This window comes from Lineus longissimus, chromosome 11, assembly GCF_910592395.1.
Source record: "Lineus longissimus chromosome 11, tnLinLong1.2, whole genome shotgun sequence".
NCBI lineage: Eukaryota > Metazoa > Nemertea > Pilidiophora > Heteronemertea > Lineidae > Lineus > Lineus longissimus.
This window is the reverse complement of record NC_088318.1, coordinates 17544522-17564943: the sequence shown is the minus strand read 5'-3', so window position 1 is coordinate 17564943 and position 20422 is coordinate 17544522. Positions and strand designations below refer to the sequence as shown.

The following is a 20422-nucleotide window of genomic DNA, read 5'->3' as shown; positions in this document are numbered from 1 at the left end:
CTCGCCATAGACAGTGCGGCGAAGATTGATGTGGCCTGGCTGTGACTGTCTCATCACTCGCATCATGTTGTCAGTACGGTGGAGCAGCCAGGACTGATTCGGCCTGGCTGTGACTGCCTCATCTCTCTCACCATAATTATTGTCAACACGGTGGAGCGGCCAGAACTGATTCGGCCTGGCTGTGACTTCCTCATCTCTCTCACCATGTTGACAACTTGGCAGAGCAGCCAAGACTAATTTGGCCTGGCTGTGACTGTCTCATCTCTCTCACCATATTAACAACTAGGCAGTGCGGCGAAGACTGATGCCGCCTGGCTGTGGCTGTCTCATCCACAGACAACTTGGCAGAGCAGCCAAGACTGATTTGGCCTGGCTGTGACTGTCTCTCATCTCTCTCACCATGTAGACAACTTGGCAGAGCAGCCGAGACTGATTCGGCCTGGCTGTGATTGTCTCATCTCTCTCGCCATATTAACAACTAGGCAGTGCGGCGAAGATTGATGCGGCCTGGCTGTGACTGTCTCATCACTCTCATCATGTTGTCAACACGGTGGAGCAGTCAGGACTGATTCGGCCTGGTCTGAGTAGCCCAAAAATGGACTTTGAAAGCAAGCAAAATTTCGCAAAAATTTCAGACAGAGCGTTATGGACTTGGTACACTATGTATATGTAGCAATAACACTGCCATGTTGCGCTATGAAGGGGGAGGGCACATCCAGAAGACATGGGGCACCACGTAAAACCTGACACAATTGGGGACAAGGCGCACCAAGTAGCGAAAAGGAACATCCATTAGAGGGAAGGGCCAGGCCGGTCTACTGTCTCAATGGCAAACGTCATTTCTGAAGAACATGGTCCTCCCCAGCAGATAAACAACATTTAGAGCCACGGTAAATCCCCCATGCATTTAGTGTCACATCTTCACAAGTCTTCGTGACTGTCACTAGATAGGTATAGTATAGTTAAGATAAACCGCATGATTAAACCAGGTTCATACTTGCTTTGACTTGATGAATGACGGATCTGCGGGAGCTGGTTCGGGTTCCAGCTGTAAATCGTCCCCCGCCCTAAAAACGGGCGGTATTTTAAATTTTATGCAAATGCCTAGTTCCAATTTCTTAGCTCAGATGGCGGTACCTGACAGTTACGAAGACTTGTAAAGATATGGCACATATGGATTTACCGTGGCTCTAGGTTGTTTATCTGCTGGGGAGAACCATGTGAATCTTCAGAAATGACTTTCGCCAATGAGACAGTAGACCGGCCTGGCCCTTCCCTCTAATGGATGTTCCTTTTCGCTACTTGGTGCACCTTTTCCCCCCAATTGTGTCAGGTTGTACGTGGTGCCCCATGTCTTCTGGATGTGCCCTCCCCCTTCATAGCGCACCATGGCAGTGTTGCTACATAGTGTACCAAGTTCATGCCCTTTTACTAGGCGTATTCTGTCTGAATTTTTTGCGAAATTTTGCTTTCTTTCAAAGTCCATTTTTAGGCTACTTTTACCAATGATAACTTGTAATTTTGATGAATATCGAAAGCGTTGATAATAAACTTCACAAAAATTCCCTTCCAGCGGCCATGTTTTTTGTTGTTGACGTTTTGAGAGGTGTTCAGAAAATTCGTGATATTTCTTTAACTATTAAAATTATCGATTGTTTGTTGACATATTCATAATCTTTGTATCACCCTTCACATAACAAACTTAATATTTTATTTAAAAAATGTTTTTAAAATATCTTAAGTTGCCTTAGAAGTTGGTCTGTTTTTTCTTATTTAGAATTCTGAGAATTACAGACCTTTATTTCTTCAAAATCAAGGTACTAAAATTTTTTTTTTTTCACAAATTTCTTTCTGAGCATATGTGGAAACCGTTGTTGGTCTAATATCACTTTAGATTTCATAAAAATCTCCACTAATAAAAAAGTGAGAGCCAAAAAACAAGGTCTGTAAAGTCTTTGGTCTGTAGAATAGACCCTGCCCGGTAAACCGAATTACTCATTCCCTTGGCCTAATGCAATATGTTTTCGCATTTCGACCAATCAGATTTAAGATTTTATCGCTGTACATTTTTCACACAGCTTGTACATTGTTTACTAAGAAGAAACAGGCAGCAAATGCACCCATCATTGCCCATTTCATTCTGGAAAATCTCCTGAAATGTGTTGTTTTATGTGCTCTCTGATTTTGTATAGATAATGTAAATAATGGAAAACAATCCTGGTTAGTTTGATAGTGAGAAGCCTTCGTCTAAGCCTAAGGCCAGAGTCGATGTTTTTATTTTCTGGTTTTCCACTTATTTTCTCTTCGTCAATTCGTGCATGTCGTGTGTGTAATGAATGTGCACTGCAGTACCAGAGACAGAGTACATGGAGTAGAAAATGTATCATTCATAGTAAGATGATGATGTTCCATTCTGTATGGACAGTTGAAACGAGGGCCTAACTACAGAATAGCCGGGACAGTAGTAGCTCTGTACATTCATTATGTACACGCTGTCCCTCGCTCTGTACATTATGTAATTGTACACACATTCCTATCATTTAGCTCAGAGAGAGTGTCCCGGTATTCTGCAGTTGCTCCGAAACAAGGACAAACCATATCCCAAACAAAACTAACGCACACGTCGAAACACGTCATCAGTATCACTATCAGCAGAAGGCGTAGGCCTACGACATACGGTACGGGTAGGAAAACTTCTGACTACCATAACGTAATCACGCCAACGTCAACGGACACTGCAACAGGCTGTTGAACAGCATAAGCAAGCCACTCTGACTCTGACCCTGCCTTTGTGGCTTTGTTCCAGGTGAAACGCATGACTGGTCAGCACACAAATTGCCAAACAAACTTCTATGAAAAGATCCATTGGTTTTGCTTGGGCTGGTGTGTCTTCGTTGAAATCGACCTTTTCGTAGAAGTTTGTTTGGGCGCTGATTGGTCTTTGTCGAAAAGGCCTATCGCCCATTCGTTCTAGCTCGGATGTCTGCTTCCTCTGAATCTATGAACCACTGACTTACATGTTGTCTGCATGCCAGATAGATCCCTTGGTAAAAAGTTTTGCTTCTTTTTTCAGAACACAAATGGACAATATTCTGCTCTGGACTACAAATTTGTGAATTAGTTCTTCATTTAGGAATAGTGACTTAGCTTTGTGAAACCTCCAAGGAATGTGTCTTTCACTAAAAACTCGCCCAACAACGAATCATTACAGGCAGCACTATGAGAGATCAGACTCTGTGTGTGATTAGGATATCCGTGTATATTCTAATATATCTGAGTGGAGATTATCATGTTTGGACAGATGAAATACATGTTGTGTCGCAGCCACCCATCCCTACAGCGTCACCCGTACATACACCTAAACCAGATGGATCGTTCTCATTCGCCGAGGCAGGTCAGGCGAACTGTAGCAGATCCAGTAAAATCAAGAATATCAAAACGGAATACAAGACTAGTGTGATAGAAAATGGTAAGTACATGTAAGAGTCCATAGTGTACTGTTAGACTTGTCAATAGAAAATCTGTCTGAAATATTTCAGCGTTGTTGCTAGAAATCTCCCATAACGTCTCACTGATCTTTATAGTTCTAATTCAACAGTGCAAATATTGATACAGTTCGCAAATCAGCAAATTTAATCTGAGTAATGCCATTTGATTTTTCATTATCATGAACTCTGTTTACAAACATGGCGTGTTGACCGGATTGAATTTGGAATCATTTCAAAAGTTCACTGGATAGGACAGATACATGTACATGTATGACGTATGACTCTTCTGCTGAGCCAAGTTCTGAATGTTATTGCGTGCAACTATGCACAAGATGTTGGCTTGCAACTGAAATTCATTGCAATACATCCAAGTATTGACTTAATATCGAGTTTATTATTTGACATGGCTGACTCTTGGTTGCACATGTTGGCGCTCATAATGCAACCACATGTTCCGAATCCTAGTCTCAAGTATGCACAATGCATGCAATGTTGGCTCCAAAAATTCAATGGACTGCAGCATTGATTTGATGTGCAATTACTTGGTCATGTTAGTCAATAAAATGTTTAGCAGTGTATTACAGTTACACATAGAAGAGCATTTTTCAGCTATGTTCAATTCATTCATTTCATTTCTGAGTCGGCCCCTCTGACTACTACATGTAGTACTTGGAAATACATGTAGTAGATGCACACTGGCCCCATAGCGGGATTCTACTTCAAATTCAAAACAAAAATATGTGTGCAAAGTCACCCTGGTTAGGTAGTTTCTGATTCCAGCACAATCAAAGATGGGGATTGTCTCTTTCTTTAGCACTCAGCCCCTTTGCATTTATAGAGAATGTAGTTTATGGTTCAAGAGTCTCTTTTTCTGTACATATTTCAGGTTTTTGCTGCTTGGCACATTCCTACATCTGTACATTGTAAGGTTCCAATGTACGAGGTCCAATTTTACATCGTTACACTGATCTGACGCATGGTTTGCAACGTCTGGGGTCCAATTACTTCATGTTGTTGATGACTAATGAACTTTTAAAATCCTCCCATGTATAAAGTATTATCAACACTCAAGCAAGATTTCAAGAACAATGAACATTAAAAATGACCTACCGGTATCAATTTTCTTTTGCAGAATATATTGTGATCTTCAGCGGATATTATGCAACAAAAACCCGAGCCACTTACATCACTGCCTCACTTCGTGATACTGGTATCATCTCTTGGAATATCATTCATCGCCATAATGCAGCTGTTGACAATTATCCAAGTGACTTTGATGTGCTGCAGGTGAGAAAAAGAAATGAATAAATTGTAGAATGTACCAAAGACATGGTAACAAGGCCAGTAACCCAATTGGTGCCTTACTGTAGTGGCATGGATAAACACTCATCCCTCCTTGGACTGGTGAAGGAAGAATATTCCCACAAGAATTGTACCTCCAGGAGCAGAGGGAATGCCGAGACGAAGAAGAGGATGAAGAAGCTATCAATGAATTCTATACAAGATGATCTGACTTGTCCATTCCTGTCACTTTATCAACTTAACTTTTTTTTCCAGCTGAGTGGTAACTCCCAGGATGGACTCCAGGCCCTGCGTGGTCACCCCTACATCAAGACTGTTGTCCCACACAAGATGGTCACCAGAACTCTCAAATATGTTGGTAGGTTCAAATCCACTTTCCTGTTAATGATATCTGAGATATCAATATGATACCTTTACATACTCTTGTACACCTAGTTTGATACCACCAAAACAACGAATTCAGCAGGGCCGCTGCTTATCTCTGTGCGTGGCATGTAGATGTTCTTGTCGGTTTTATCAATTTGCAGGTTGTCCAAGTGCTAATAATGTCATTGAATCTCACCTTTTGACTTAGATATTTTACACACAGAACTTTTTTTTCTTCAACTTCAAGTTAAATTTTCGTGTCACTCTTGCAGATGAAGACGAAGGCAATGAGCCCAACACCACAGATGCTGAGAACAACCATGAGAAAGATACAAGCGGCGTCCTCTACGTTTCCGATGAGGAACCAGACGGTGAGGTCGAGGATGAGGAGGAGATTCATTTCTCCGGCCCAAGGAAACCACCGCCGTGTAATAAGATGGATGACTTCCCGTGCTGGTCGCAAAGTTTCCATTCGTCCCGGCCGATTAATAATAGGAAGAGTCTCACACTGGTAAGAATTCGTGTGCAACCTTTTCCGCCCAATTTTCTTGTGTAGATTCTTCTGGTTACTACATTGGAAGAAAAATGATTTACAGTAACCTCATTTCTCAAATGACCCGTAATCCTTTATTTTCCAGAGTGATGCATACTGGCATTCCACAGTGCGGCATCGCAATCGGAAACTCCTGCGTGCAATACCCCGCCAGATCACAAACGCCATGCAGGCTGAGCGACTCTGGGGAATGGGGTATTCAGGTTCCGGGGTCAAGGTGGCCATATTTGACACTGGTCTGGCAGAGGATCACCCCCACTTCAGGAAGGGCCGCATAAAAGACAGGACCAATTGGACCAATGAGAAAACACTGGATGATGGTAAGCAGGTTTCGTGAATCAAATTTTACCTTGATCCGTGGCATGAACATTCCACCGAAAAAGTCCATCAAAGTAAAATACATTCAGCTCTTGTCTATTGTTCTGTCTTTAAGGTCTCGGCCATGGCACGTTTGTCGCCGGTGTGATAGCAAGTCACAAGGAATGCCTTGGATTTGCTCCTGATGCCGATCTCTATATCTTCAGGGTCTTCACGAACAATCAGGTATCTTGTTTGACTTCTCAGTTTGACTTAGACTGACTTGGAGACAGGCAGTTGAACCCAGGACCTCTTTATCACAAGCCCATGACCTAGGTGACTAGACCACCATGGCTCCAAATCAAAGCCCTTGCATGATTGATCTTGTGGAAGTAAAGAGTCCCTGTATTATTTGTGGAATTATTCAGAGCAATCAAATCTTTAAAAAAAACAATATAAAAAATTATAAGATTATCACTTTTCTTGATATGGTGGTATATTCTTATCATTTCCAGGTGTCGTACACTTCATGGTTCCTCGATGCATTCAACTATGCCATCCTGAAGAAGATCAATGTACTTAACTTGAGTATCGGAGGCCCTGACTTTATGGATCATCCATTTGTGGATAAGGTGTGGGAGCTGACAGCCAATAAGGTCATTCTCGTGTCGGCGATTGGGAATGATGGTCCGTTATACGGGTATGTGTTCTGGCTCATTAGGCTGAGCATCCATTGATGGTTTGTTGTGCAATTTTTCCTTGAACCATGTTCACCTGTGACCTTGTGGTGCGCTACACACAAAACGAACCTTTGTTTGGCTTTGTGTGGGACATGCTCTGGAGATAATGGAAACAACGCCACAAGTTCACAAGGAAACAGCCTATGGATATATGTATGCATCATTAGAGCGTTCAAAGCATGAATATAATACATTGAAAGCGGGTGGCAAGCAGGTTAATGCCACCAGACCCAAGAGGAAATCCCTGATGGCTGAGGTAGGGCAGGTTTGAGAAGCCTTCCCTCTGTGAAGAAGCAGGCTCATCCTGTAGCCACAATGCCATGCTGCACCAGTCAAATGTACATAACGTATTAGTATTAACTCAATTTGTCAGTTTGAAAACTGTTTTATTTGCCAACCCTTCCTTCTGTTCCAGAACATTGAACAATCCTGCTGATCAGATGGACGTGATTGGAGTTGGAGGTATCAACTTTGACAATCAGATAGCCAAGTTCTCATCACGTGGAATGACAACGTGGGAACTACCCTCGGGGTACGGACGAATGAAACCAGATATTGTGACATACGGGTCTGCCGTCCGTGGGTCAGCTATCAGGTAAGTGTCAATGGTCTTGTACAGCTGGAAACCTCACTGGTTTTGGCCAACATACTGCCCGAGAGTGAATAGAGATGAAGAAGGACAGAAATCTACTGGAGATGGCAGCACCAGGTCTCACTGCGATTGTACCTCTCAGCAATGTTGCAATAGTTTTGCATAATCAGAATCTTACTCACTGATTCCAAGTTCTCATGAAGCCAGTTTGATTGTCTTGCAGGGGTGGTTGTCGTACGCTGTCTGGAACAAGTGTCGCCTCGCCAGTGGTGGCCGGAGCTGTCACTCTCTTATACAGGTAAACAACCTCAAACAATTCTCAGTCATTGTGAAGGCTGACTGCCTCGACTTTTGTCATTGGAATAAGGGCAAAGGCTAGTTCCTTAATCAGAAAGATCACGATGGCCTAGACTGTCAAAGTGTCTTCTGTCGCATTCAAATTCAAAGAAGATTTTCTAATTTATTGCAGTGCTGTGCTGAATCGAGCCAACGTGATCAATCCAGCAAGCATGAAACAGGCTCTCATGGCCTCGGCAAAGAGACTGGACGGCGTCAACATGTTTGAGCAGGGTCATGGCAAGCTGGACCTTGTCAAAGCATATCAGTTGTTACGCAGCTATAAGCCGCAGGCAAGCTTGAGCCCAAGTTACATTGACTTCACCGACTGTCCTTACATGTGGCCATATTGCTCCCAGCCGATGTATCATGGATCGATGCCCGTCGTTGTCAATACGACCATCCTGAATGGGATGGGAGTGTCGGGGAAAATAGTGGACAAGGTATTAAATTAAACGAAATATTTTTTTCAATTTCCTTCTCCTTCTTGAATTGATGTGTGTTACTATAACCCTATCGACCTTGGATCTTCTTGTCAACATCACATCAGAAAAGTGGTTTCCCCAGTTCAGACGTCCAGCCACACTGCTAGAAAGTACTCACTTGATCAGATGAGGAAGTGGTCTGAGAAGGAAACAAACACCTCAATTCCCACAAGATCTTACCGTTACAGTCCTGCTCAGCAGAGCAAGTTAATCCTTTCAAAGATCGAAGAGTTTGGTTCGACAGTTGACTTTTTCTTGCAGCCTGTTTGGCAGCCCTTCACCCCACACTTTGGAAATTACATCGAAGTCGCCTTCTCCTACTCGAACGTCTTGTGGCCGTGGTCCGGGTTCTTGGCTATGCAGATGTCGATCTCGAAGGCTGCAGCAAACTGGGAAGGCATCGCACAGGGGCAGGTCGTCCTTACAATAGAGTCACCACCGGAGGAAGATGAAAAGGTGCCAAGGGTGTCTGTGGTGAAGCTACCGATCAAAGTGAAAATCATTCCCACTCCACCTAGAAGGTAGGACTGCTGAAATATGGCATCAGTATTGTAATGTAGGTCGTAGTGACCTGCTAAATGGGGCCAGTTGCTCAATGATTGAGCTATCAGGCCCTGTAATAAAATGCAATAACTTCTTTCATTTGCTTGCAGTAAACGTGTACTTTGGGACCAGTACCACAACTTACGCTACCCACCAGGATATTTCCCACGAGACAATCTACGAATGAAGAATGATCCACTTGACTGGTAAGTGGTCTGGATTGATTGCTTGGAAGGACTTTGACCTGTATCTTGGGGAAAGCAAGAAGCACTCCTATTTGTCAGGCAGTGACAAGGGAATACTCTGCCCAGGATAGGTGAAAATCTCATTCGGTGCTGTCCTCAATTTCCTTCTCAGAAAATGTTCCTGTGGTCAATTGTATCGCAAGTTAAAAGCCCCATTCTAACTGCTCATCATATTGGTGTGAGTACCTGTCACTGCTGATCAACTTTTGATTTTCTTTACAGGAATGGCGATCATATCCACACAAACTTCAAAGACATGTACCAACATCTCCGAACCAATGGTTACTATGTGGAAGTGCTTGGGTCTCCCTTTACGTGTTTCGATGCGGACCAGTATGGTAAGATTAGACAATCTTTTGTAACATCCTCCTTTACTTGATATCAGAGAACTTTACCTTTACGCTTTCAGGAGCAGTATGGTAGTGGAGGCCACTTGAGACCATACACAGCACAGCACCTCAGGCCGGGTATTGGGGGATTCATGTTGTCACGGGTCACTTGTACGAGCATCTTTGTTGACTGAATCCTTCTTGTTGCAGGCACCCTGATTATCGTCGACTCGGAAGAAGAGTTCTTTCCTGAGGAGATTAAAAAATTACAGCGAGATATTGAGAAAGGTTTATCGGTGATCGTGTTTGCCGATTGGTACAACGTCTCCGTCATGAAGAAGGTCAAATTCTACGACGAGAATACGCGCCAGTGGTGGATGCCTGATACAGGTGGCGCCAATGTACCAGCGTTGAACGATCTCATTGCCCCATTTGGTATGGCATTTAGGTAAGTTATTATCACGTTTCTGGGCAGGTCCTTTTTAACAAACTTTGGCACAGAGATAATTATTCTTTTTCAGGGGATCACCCAACTGTTATTGAAACTTAATGCCCGCTTGGGCTTAAGTTAGAGCAGACCTTGTCTAATTCTTTCTCCTTTTAATATTTCAGTGATCAAGTCTATGAGGGAGATTTCACCTTTGGGTCCCACGACAGTGAGTTTAGAAATCTGGAATACATCTTTAACACTTCGCCTGAATGGAATGTGTGGCCCATATTTTATTGTGGTCCATTGCCATTAACAGCTGTAGAAGCAAGGTCCCTTTAATCAGAATGAGATGAGAGGCCTATGAGGAGGAAAAACAGTTCAGTTCGGATCACGCCAATAAGAGTTAATTGTGGTTGTGACATCCTAAAAAGGGTTAAGCTGCTTATCACTGTTTATAGAATTCTTGTTTGTCTGGATGTCTTATTGTGATATTTATCTTTTTCAGTGTACTATGCGTCTGGTACAAGCATTGCCAAGTTTCCTGAGAACGGCGTTATCATCAGTGAAACATTAAAAGATCAAGGTAGGTAATGCTTTCAACTGGCAAGAATCTTTTTTATCGGCCAGCAACTCATTCCGTCGTTATACAGAGTTACAGAAACCATTCTAAACAGTTATTGGTATTCTTTTCAGGTTATGAGGTTATAAAGGGGGAGAGCCTTACCGCTGAGAAGGTACCAATCCTCGGTCTACACCAAGTGAAGGCCCAGGAGTCTAGTGGACGTATTGTCCTCTACGGAGACTCCAACTGCCTCGATAAGAGTCACCTTCAGCGTGACTGTTTCTGGATGTTGGACGCTCTGCTACAATACACGGTACATGGGACGGTGCCGCCTGTGTTTTTAGAGAAACGCGTCGCAGCAACGTTAAATGCTGTGGATTTACCTCAACGCATGGAAGGTAGGAATTAACAATTTGCCCAGTGATTATCACAATTTCTCTGATAGAGGTACTTTAGATACTTGAGACTCTTATTACTGTCAATTGCCAGGAATATTGCTTTCTTCAAACAAATCCATTTGTCCATTTTCAGGGAACCACCTCCATCGATATTCTAAGGTTCTTGAGAACCACCTGGGTTCAACCCAAACGCGTCCATTACCAGCCTGCCCTCACTTGGTCTGGGCTCAACCCAGCCCTATCAATGCATCAGCCCCAGTGTGAGTAGTACATAGAAATGTGTAGAATAGTTAAGGTTCTAGAGAACAACTTTGGATCAACCTAGACATGTCCTCCACCTCACTCTAGTATATCAAATAGTCCGGGCTCAACCCAAATGATAACTTATTGTCTGAAGATTTATTTCATAGCAGAAAAGTACTAATAACTCTGATTTGATGCGAAAAATCTAACTTTATTTGATGACTTGATTTTCCCTCGGCCGTGGATCGAGTTTGTTTACAATATGCAGCGCCATCTTGGAAACGCTGTGACGTCACCGCAGTATCCTCCTTGGGCTCAACCCAGCCCTGAAAGCTCGCCATTAACATGTTAATGAACCTTGATATTATGGATACATCAAAGTACAATATTTTCATCCTTGGACACTTTTGCGTGACTCTTCCAGCTAAACCATATTCCTTTATTGTTACAGCAATCTATTCACGCACCAAAAGCTTTTATCAATAGGCCTGGAGCCACCACTCCCCCTGGTGCAGAAGAGAGAAAACATTGCTCCAGTTGGAATACAGGATAACCCAGGAATCAACTCTGGCTGGGAGAAGGTCCCAGGAGGCCAGGGAATCAACTTTCAGGATCACTTGACCATGTTCCCTATACTAGCGTTTATTGCCATGGTGCTCGTTCTCGGGTTCTTTCTTAGTCAGTTAAACAAAGGCAAATCAAAACCAAAAAGAAGGAGGCCGAGATTAAGAAAGGTTCATCGAATAACTTATACGTCTAATATGCCTGGCGTATAGTTAAAAGTTCAGTTAGTTGAGTTGTCAGTTTTATCTCAGTGAGAGGGAAAATTCTTCTTCAGTATTACCTGCATTTATTAGTACCCATTAAGATACTGTGTAGACACTATTCAGCCAGTTTTGATGGTTTTGCATCATGTTGAGTTCACCGTTACACAACTTCTTTCTTTTGATAGTGTTCTCAAAGAAATGAGATTTGTTAACAATATCAGTTGATTCGGGTTGTACATGTATGGTGTCATGAGTTCCCTCTCGCTGAGATTTTATAGCTTTTTCATAGCAATTGTAAATTTGTACATATTGGGGACATCACCGCATCATCTTTTCTCATTTAAGCTACTTTACCCTTTTGTTTAGTGCAATAGCGAATGTGTACTCCTTGTGTTTTGTCCTCGTCTTGCCACTTCATCAATCTTAGAATTTGGCAAGTTGCCCTCGATTTATTCTGTTACTCTAGTAGGTTTGATGCAGTAGCTAGCTGCATTGCCTCAATCAACGCTAAGGAGCCAATCAGATAATGTACATGTTGTTTTTATGTCTATTGAACCACCACAGGGAGCCGCTGTGGTGTAGTGGCTTGGACCCTCGACCAGCGGTCAAGAGGTCCCGGGTTCGATCCCCACTGTCGGCGTGAGACTGTAGGCTGGTCTCTCTGTCTTACTTGCCTCTCTGCACCCAGGTGTATAAATGGGTACCGGTCAGAAATGCACGGATGGTAGCGCTGGTTGAGCAGCTCATCTGAGGTCTACTGAAAGGTTTCAGGACAGACTGAGGTTAAAGTGTAAAGTCGGATGATAACCTATATTGTAGTTGATATCAGACTATAAACCCTAAATTTTAACTTTTTAACTTTTTTAACCACAGCAGCCAGTATGGAAAATTACCTGTTTCTGAGATTGGTTTCTCATTGTAGTTGAGATTGTAATTGAGATTGGTGTATATCATATTCGAGATTGTTCTTCAGTCATTCTTGTTATTACATCCTTGTGATACATGTATGTGGCCCTGTCCATACAACTTTCAAGCTTTGTTTGGATGATACTGGCTTGGGTAAACAGAATAATCTAAAAGTTAAGACCTGACAATACCTTCATACTGTCTTTTTGCATGTCTTTTATATGAATCACTGCGTGCATTTGTATATACATGTAATGTAAAGAGTGTGCTGCATCTTCCAGTTGAACCTCATAGCTGATCTGCTTTTGGTTTATTGGTAAAGAAGTGGTATCGCCTCCTGTACATATTGTCCCATCATTATATTTTTACTGTCTTTTGGTCCGTTGTTAATTTATTCGTACCTCCAAGAGATCACAATGGGTTAAATCAGCCAAAAGTGTTAGGAAAATGGATTAATGTTTTGGCTACAGGAATTAGTGTATTGTAGTGAGGTTTTATAGTTTTTCACCTAACACGGTTTATTGGCGATGAGTAAACTGTTCTGTTCAGTAAGAATCACTGTGTCCTTCTCCATGTTGGTAAGAAGAAACAGTTGTAATAAATAACAGTAGAACCACCCTAAGTAGATGGAAATTAAAGAACCTCTCCCATCACTTTCAAAGTACGGTTTGTAAATAAACCCTTTTTGAAGCAAAGCTTTTGAAGCCCAAGTTGTTCGATATTTGTAAATAAACCGTACAATCTTGAATTAACATGTTGTCTTGGTTTTCTTTACCTTTCCTGCATTTTGAAATGTACATGCAAGTCCTTATTTGGCACTTGATGCAGTGCAATGTACATGTACTGTCACCAAGTGCTTTGCATTCATTGCCTAGCCATATCCAGAGACCTTTCTGTAGAAACCAATGAGCGCACGTACTTCAGACCATTTTGAATCGAAGTAATTTGGGCAGCCATCTTGAAATTCACTCCAGGTATCTATCAGAAGTTGATAGCCCAGTGGGAGTATAAGCCAGGAACAGGTTGATCCTCTGTCTCTCCTGTTAGAATTGTCCCTGCAGGTCACCTGGTTGTCTCAATCAAATATTTATGAGGAGTGGGTGGGTCTATGTCCTGCATACAGCACCCTTCACCTTCGATGAATAGGATTGATAACCCGTACTATTGCCTTGCTGGCTTATCTGCGCTCTCACCGTTTCACCATTCTGACCTCGAGAAGTCGCCGTGACACTGGACAGAAAGGTTGGTTATCATTCAATCAATTAAGCAATCAATTACTCTTTCTAGTGCCGTCCGCATGATTGTTCCGGGAAAAAATAAATCCAACTACATAACATAGCTTATTGTTTGTATTGGTCAAAACTTTATTAATAATCAATCAGTGTCTATATATAGAGCAGAATAACATCGATTTATTCAATCCTGGATGTTTTCTAGTAATCGGGCCCATTCATGAATCAATGTTAGGGCCTTGTGAAAATCTTCTCCCTTACTGCAGATGATGATATCAAGGATTGACATGGAGATCATGAATGGGGTCCCGTAAGACGTATTTCTTCACACCACTAAACTAAATGAGGCAGAACACCCCCCCCCCCCAGAACACAACTCGTCAAACAAAATACTACATCACTAAATGAAGGGCAACGATTAACTAAATGTTTTAAAGGGTTAAAACTTTAACCCCATTACTAGAATTGAACATCACACTGAATTATAAATTTAAGATCATGCAGGCCAAGTACTTCAATATCTTCTCTTGTGTGTCACAACTTTTACTGTAAAACCAGTAAAGCACACACAATATCTTCTCTAATCCAATACAGTGCTGTTTTACAAAAACAGTCGTATTTCAAAGTACTTGGCCCTTATTGTCAACAAAACTAAAGAGAGATACAATCAAGCTGATATTAACCTAAACCAGTAATACACCGCAAGGCCTATGTGGTTCAACTATAGCATCTTCTTACATGACCATGATGATGTACATGAAGAGCCTCTGCACATACGCCACATACATGTATGAGCAACGATATCAAAGGCAACAGTTGAGCAACAAGAATTAGTATTGCTGATGTCACGAAGAGAATACATGTACTTCGATAAAGGAAATTTTACGTTGCCCCTCTGCTGCCCACAATTAACTTGCCCGTGTATGCCGCGACGGTCATCAGTAATAAATTGATGCTGCGCCTGTTACGGCAATGACTGCTGCAACTACAAGTGCTTGAAGAACAGACACCATCTACACTAGCGTTAAGTTGGTCGCAAATATGATAGAAAAAGATAGAAATGCACAGAACTAAATACACTTGGTCCTCTACAATATGCCCTGATAAGGTATGGTGTAAAATCCACACAAAATATACAAATGCCAATAAAATAATGTGATCACACCTTCTTAAAACTTAATCGACATATACAATACATGTATGCTGTAAAACAAACCTATACTGAAATCATCTGTTTTTCACCACCCATTTATGAAGGGATGCCTGAATGAGCTGGGCAAAGAATCGGACGTTTGTTCCTCTTTGTGAATTTTATCCTTTGAACACCACTCGCACAAAAATGCCTCTAAAATGCCAGTCAATGTGCAGAGTATTAATGACTGATGGGTCATTCTGGAAGCTTCATTCGATTGTCCCCTTTTTGATACTGGCCAAAGAGTGCGAAAATAAAGGGTATTGTGTTGAGCATGTGAAATTTCCTCGACAGTAAGCCAAATAATAATAAAATTCCATTCTTTTAGAACCTCGATTTCTATACTAGATCAAAATCATCTTAATTCGTTTGATGTTGCAGACAAAGAAGGCAAGAAAGGACTTTAAAATGAGTTTTTGGTTTTGCTGACCAACTTCAAGCGAACTTTAAGAATAAAGACTTTGGTGTTTTTTCCGACCAGTAGCTTCATTCCTGGTTAAGCGATCGTCCACGAACATATCTTTTGATTCAAAGACAAATCCTTCGAAAAAGTAGACCATTTAGCCAGACGGATTGCTAGAACATTTCGGATGACTAGTCCCACTAACAACACAAAGTATAAAAGAACTCAGCAAAAACGCTCTCTTAAAAAGTTCCCAACAAATGCAATGCTAGACCCGATATCCCCCCATCCTCATCCGTGATGAAGCTTTATAATGGGCTTGGTGGATTATCATATCATCGCGCAATGCAATCATGTCAGAAACTAGTTTAAATTGGCTTAAACATGACAAATCGCCACAGGACTCTATCAAATATTTCATCTAATTTTCTCAACATGTCGATTCAGGTGTAGGGATGAAAAATTTAGTAGTGTGCCTCCAACAATCAAACAACAATGTTATAAAAATGACTCCATAAGTTCTATTATGGGCAAGGTGACTTAGCGAAATCTGCGGAAATTGCCGAATATGTAGAATCTGGGCAGAAACAGCCTAAAAACAGTATAAGAATATCAATACTATTAAATATAATACTTTTATAGCGATATTAGCGTACTTTTTTTAGGCTATTTCCCCTCCATTTTCTGCAGATTTGTCAAAATTGCCATGCCCTCTATTATGTACACAAGTAATACTAACTGATGTAATGTATATTATGTGATAGACAAACAAATGAACAACCCAAATCAAAACCTGATAAAAGGCATCGATAGCAGTTACAACATTTCTTAACAATTTGTCTATGGGCCAGTCCAATGCATTATAACGCTCACTACGGTAATCTACAACGTTATGCATTGTGTCATGCACTAATGCCTGCACCAATTCATGAGACATGAATTTTGGGCTGCGCAGCAAGCCGTGTGATGCACTTGGCCTGAATACCGGTCTGTCATAACAAAATGGTTCATACCAAATGATACCATTTAAAAACGAGAGAATTACCGATTACTTTCTTTAATCAATCATTTTTCATCATGCAAGAACTATGATTTTCTATAAAACAATATCAAGAATTATTTTCTTGACAGTGCTATTTTGGGTTTGAAGTACGAAGCAAAGACATTCACAGACAGTGAGCATTCTTAACCGACTGCTAATCAGAAGAATGGCAATGAATAGTGACAGACAGTAAATATTATGATATTCAAGCGTTTTAATGAAAAATGAAGACTAGGACTAGAAAACAAGGCCTAACTCGTCACTTGAAGAACAATCAGTCGAACTCCAATTGTCTTTGCCGCAAGTAACTTGTTACACTCATTTGGGCTGTTTAATGGCAGAACCTGATATTGAGATTCATTATTTTCATTTGTGAACTGATGCTGATTAACTGCAGGGCAAATTTTCATCTCTCCGTATGGTCCTTGCACCATGAGGAAATGGATATCCACAGGATTCTGCACACGTGATTTCAAGATGAGTTGATACGTGATGTAGCGTTGACATGCCAGTGCAGGGTTTTTCATGTCATCGTTGACCTTTGCCTTTACGACCCACTGAAAGTTGAAAGCTGTGAAGCGACTAGTCTCGTAGTAAAGTCTCGTGATAAAATCATCCGTTCGATATGGTTTGAGCTGGAGATCTGGAAGCGGAAAGACATGATATATTTGGAGTGAAACCATTTAGTGAGAACATCTTCGACGCTTATGAAACATCAGCAACAGTAGCGGATTCAACATCCATGCATGTTATGTCAGAGATCAAGAAAAACGGATGCATGGTGTCATGATTCATTCAGCCTTAACAACAACACGTATAAAACTTTACCTAGAAACGTAATTTTTTCATACGACAACATGTTGAATATTTTGTCGTATATTTTCATCTCCTCGGCTCGTTTGTTGTCGTATGCGATGAGCGTATCCATGATTTCTGCACCAGTCTTCTTTGGATGAATACAGACTTCCTCATGTCCCTTCAACTCATGATAAGGGCCTTTCCACGGACAGCCAATCCGCTCATACGAGCAACTTGTGATTCTAAAACAGGGCAAAAGAGGAGGTAAGTTGAGCAAATGCTTGACTGCTTCAAATTAGAAGTTAATCTAAGAGAAAGAAGATCGGAGCTGCACTGCTCTTTATTACAACAGAGAGTATATAAAATGACCCAGAAACTTCTGAGCAGATACCAGGTTTCATATGGCTACCATGAGCCCATTTATGTCCTCTTAACTCTCTACTCCACTGATGTAACAAATTCAAGGCCTTGTTAAAGCATAGGCCTTATCTTCTGCATGAGTCATAACGGCCCCACATCCCTGGATCAAGCCAGATGTGTCACATTTAGTACTTGGGCAATTATCCAATAACCATGAAAGGACTATGATGTGCTGGATAGAATGACCCACACCAGTTGACAGTTTAGGCATCTACATACAAATCATGAACTTGTTCTATAATCAATAAGGGGGTGGGGGGAGTTTACAGTTTGCTGTCACGTCTGCAACTCATCTTGAATGGATTATTCTTTTCGCAGAAGTGAATAAAATGGAATAAAGTGTTAAGGCAGCAGTATTATAGCGCACATGGGTACCTAGAAGGGGATGGGGCCAGGTCGTAATGTCCCATGTTGACAGTTGAAGTCCACTGTTGATGCAGAGTTATAACCAATTTTCAGTATCACAAGCCAAACAAAGCTTTAGCCCTACTTAATATGAATTTTTCCAAGAGGCATGATACACAATGTGTTTTCCATGCTGCACTTTTAATTTTTTTATTTGGTACCATCTGCGTTTCTGGCTTGGATTGTCTTGCTGGTCCCTGGAGAGCTGTTTGTAGTGTAATGATAAAACCTAATAAATCATCCATCTGATGTGTCCCCTAGATGTAGGTCATTTAAAGAGTGTGAATGTAATAATAAACACAACCACCAGTTTTTGACAGAAGGGGCTAAAAACAGCATTATTATCTACTGGTGCGATGTGTAGAGGTTTCAATTTGTGTCCTTTTTTGGAGTGTCTTTGTTACGGAATGTCCAGCTTTTCCTATAAATAATGGTATGCTATGTTCTCCACAGAGGACAATAGATGGTGTGACATGTCCAAGGCGCCGTCTTCATTTACCTTTCAAGACACGAATACTCTTCATGCCTGTCCATCATATGTCTAGGGAGCTGTTGGGTGCAGAAATGGCACTCTGTTGGGAGCTCAGACACTGCCTTCTCCACTGCTAGATTCCTGGAGCAGAGGTGCTTGCTGATCTCACAGCGACAGTTCGGACATGTTGATGCCTCATCCTTGAGACGGGCGTCGGCCAGGAGATGTGAGAAACACATGGCGCACATCAAGTGGCCGTTTGTACACTGCAATGATGATGATTTGTGGTGAGATTATTTTAAAACATTTTTTCTCCAGAGGATATACTTGACTTCAGTTCTTGAAGCGGCCGAATTACATCGACTCAATCTCCATTGCAGAGGGGTTCTACTTGGTTGTCCGACATCGTCTGTCTATGCAAGTACATGTACCATCATCTCAAAACAGATATAGATAGCCTTTGCGCGTGTCCTACTGGATTCACTGTTGAGGCAGCCAAAATTTTTATGATTAATTCTTTGACATATGATCCATTATCCAAATAAGGGCATCATCAATCACTCATAATGTATTCAGATTACCAGTAATATAAAGAGGTTGTGCACATGGCAAATAATCATGAGCAGGCTCCCAGGTTAAATACAGCCTGCTGAAGCAATGCAGGGCTGAAGTATATGGGTCATCTGGAGTAACAAGATCTGATATCCTGAATAAACAGATTCCGTCCATACATAATTGGCTGGTAGCCAAATCACATAATTGCCTGGGAACAGATCACGTGAGTGTGTTGAACATTGACAGGTCGAATTTCGAGGATTTCGTCGAAGCAGAATAAAAGCGTGAAAAAGAAGTTGATAAACTATGAAAATAATCAAGAATAGGCAGATTATGAGTCAAAGGATTGACACCCACAGCTACTCATGATGCCAGGTAGCAGACGGAAAAGTTGATGGGCTTGAACGGAGCGCCATTGCTTGCTCGATGGAGTCTGGGATGAAGCCAGCTCCAAAAATAAAGCTCTGTCAAGTTCACAGAAATAATTACTGGCAACAAAATCGGGGCAGAAACAGGGAGGAATGAACTTTTGGTTTCATGTATGAAGAATTGGGAAAGATCAACCTTATTTTTGCACTGCAATGGAAGGGATTCCCTCACTCTTTTTTTGTGGTGATGTGGCTATATTGCAGACAGCTTACCTGATACATGGAGACTCGTGGAAGATCTAAACAAACCGTGCAACGCAAGATTCCGTTCAATCGGTCCTCCAATTTTTCATCTGCTTCGTTTATTTTGGTTTCCAGCTTTATTCTCTTTTGTTTCGGCTCCTCCGATTCATTTTCTGTCGTATCTATAGAATGTATTTCAACAGAATTGTCAGGTTGTTCTTCATTTTGCGAACCAGCTGATGTGCTTGCTTCGACCTCGGCCATTTTGTTTGTTATGATTTTTCAGGGATCACATGACGGATATGACGTAAGATCAGATTTTTCACCAATCACGAGGCAGAAGATTTCGATGACGTCATGCACGACCAATCAGAATCACCTTAAATTGGTCTTAAAATAGCAATGCTAACTAGATGGGCGGGACCCGCGCACGTGTAATTGTTGACAGGTTGGTGCAAGTTGGCTCTGGCATTAGGGTATGTGGCATTAGGGAATGCAAGGGGGCTTAGTGACATAACAGATTCCGTTGTTTATGTGAATTGGTGAAGCAATACGAGTAATACACTATTCAGATGTTATGCTCAATTAACCCACGAACATTAAATGCACTTATGGGGGGTTTTCTGGTGCCAACCCTGGTCTGCCCAGCCAAATCAATTCTTCCCTAAAGACCACTAACTTGAGTTCCTCCAAACCAAGCCCCAACAACT

The 20422-nt window shown here is 41.6% G+C and overlaps 2 protein-coding genes across 2 annotated transcripts; one reads left to right on the top strand and one right to left on the bottom strand.

Moving 5' to 3' along the window:
- Positions 1-2091: 2091 nt before the first annotated feature.
- Positions 2092-13334, top strand: LOC135496394 (membrane-bound transcription factor site-1 protease-like). The gene is made up of 20 exons (XM_064785730.1): positions 2092-2220; positions 3074-3469; positions 4621-4775; positions 5046-5148; positions 5429-5667; positions 5795-6029; positions 6143-6252; positions 6522-6706; positions 7162-7341; positions 7562-7636; positions 7808-8117; positions 8421-8680; positions 8813-8908; positions 9170-9285; positions 9487-9724; positions 9889-9932; positions 10212-10289; positions 10400-10666; positions 10800-10926; positions 11361-13334. The coding sequence occupies exons 2-20, from the start codon at positions 3220-3222 to the stop codon at positions 11683-11685; spliced, it is 3393 nt and encodes a 1130-aa protein (XP_064641800.1). The 5' UTR covers positions 2092-2220; positions 3074-3219; the 3' UTR covers positions 11686-13334.
- Positions 13335-13918: 584 nt separating this feature from the next.
- Positions 13919-19992, bottom strand: LOC135496395 (zinc finger TRAF-type-containing protein 1-B-like). The gene is made up of 4 exons (XM_064785731.1): positions 19743-19992; positions 18574-18812; positions 17280-17491; positions 13919-17094 (listed from the first exon to the last, which is right to left on the bottom strand). The coding sequence occupies exons 1-4, from the start codon at positions 19974-19976 to the stop codon at positions 16703-16705; spliced, it is 1077 nt and encodes a 358-aa protein (XP_064641801.1). The 5' UTR covers positions 19977-19992; the 3' UTR covers positions 13919-16702.
- Positions 19993-20422: the final 430 nt, after the last annotated feature.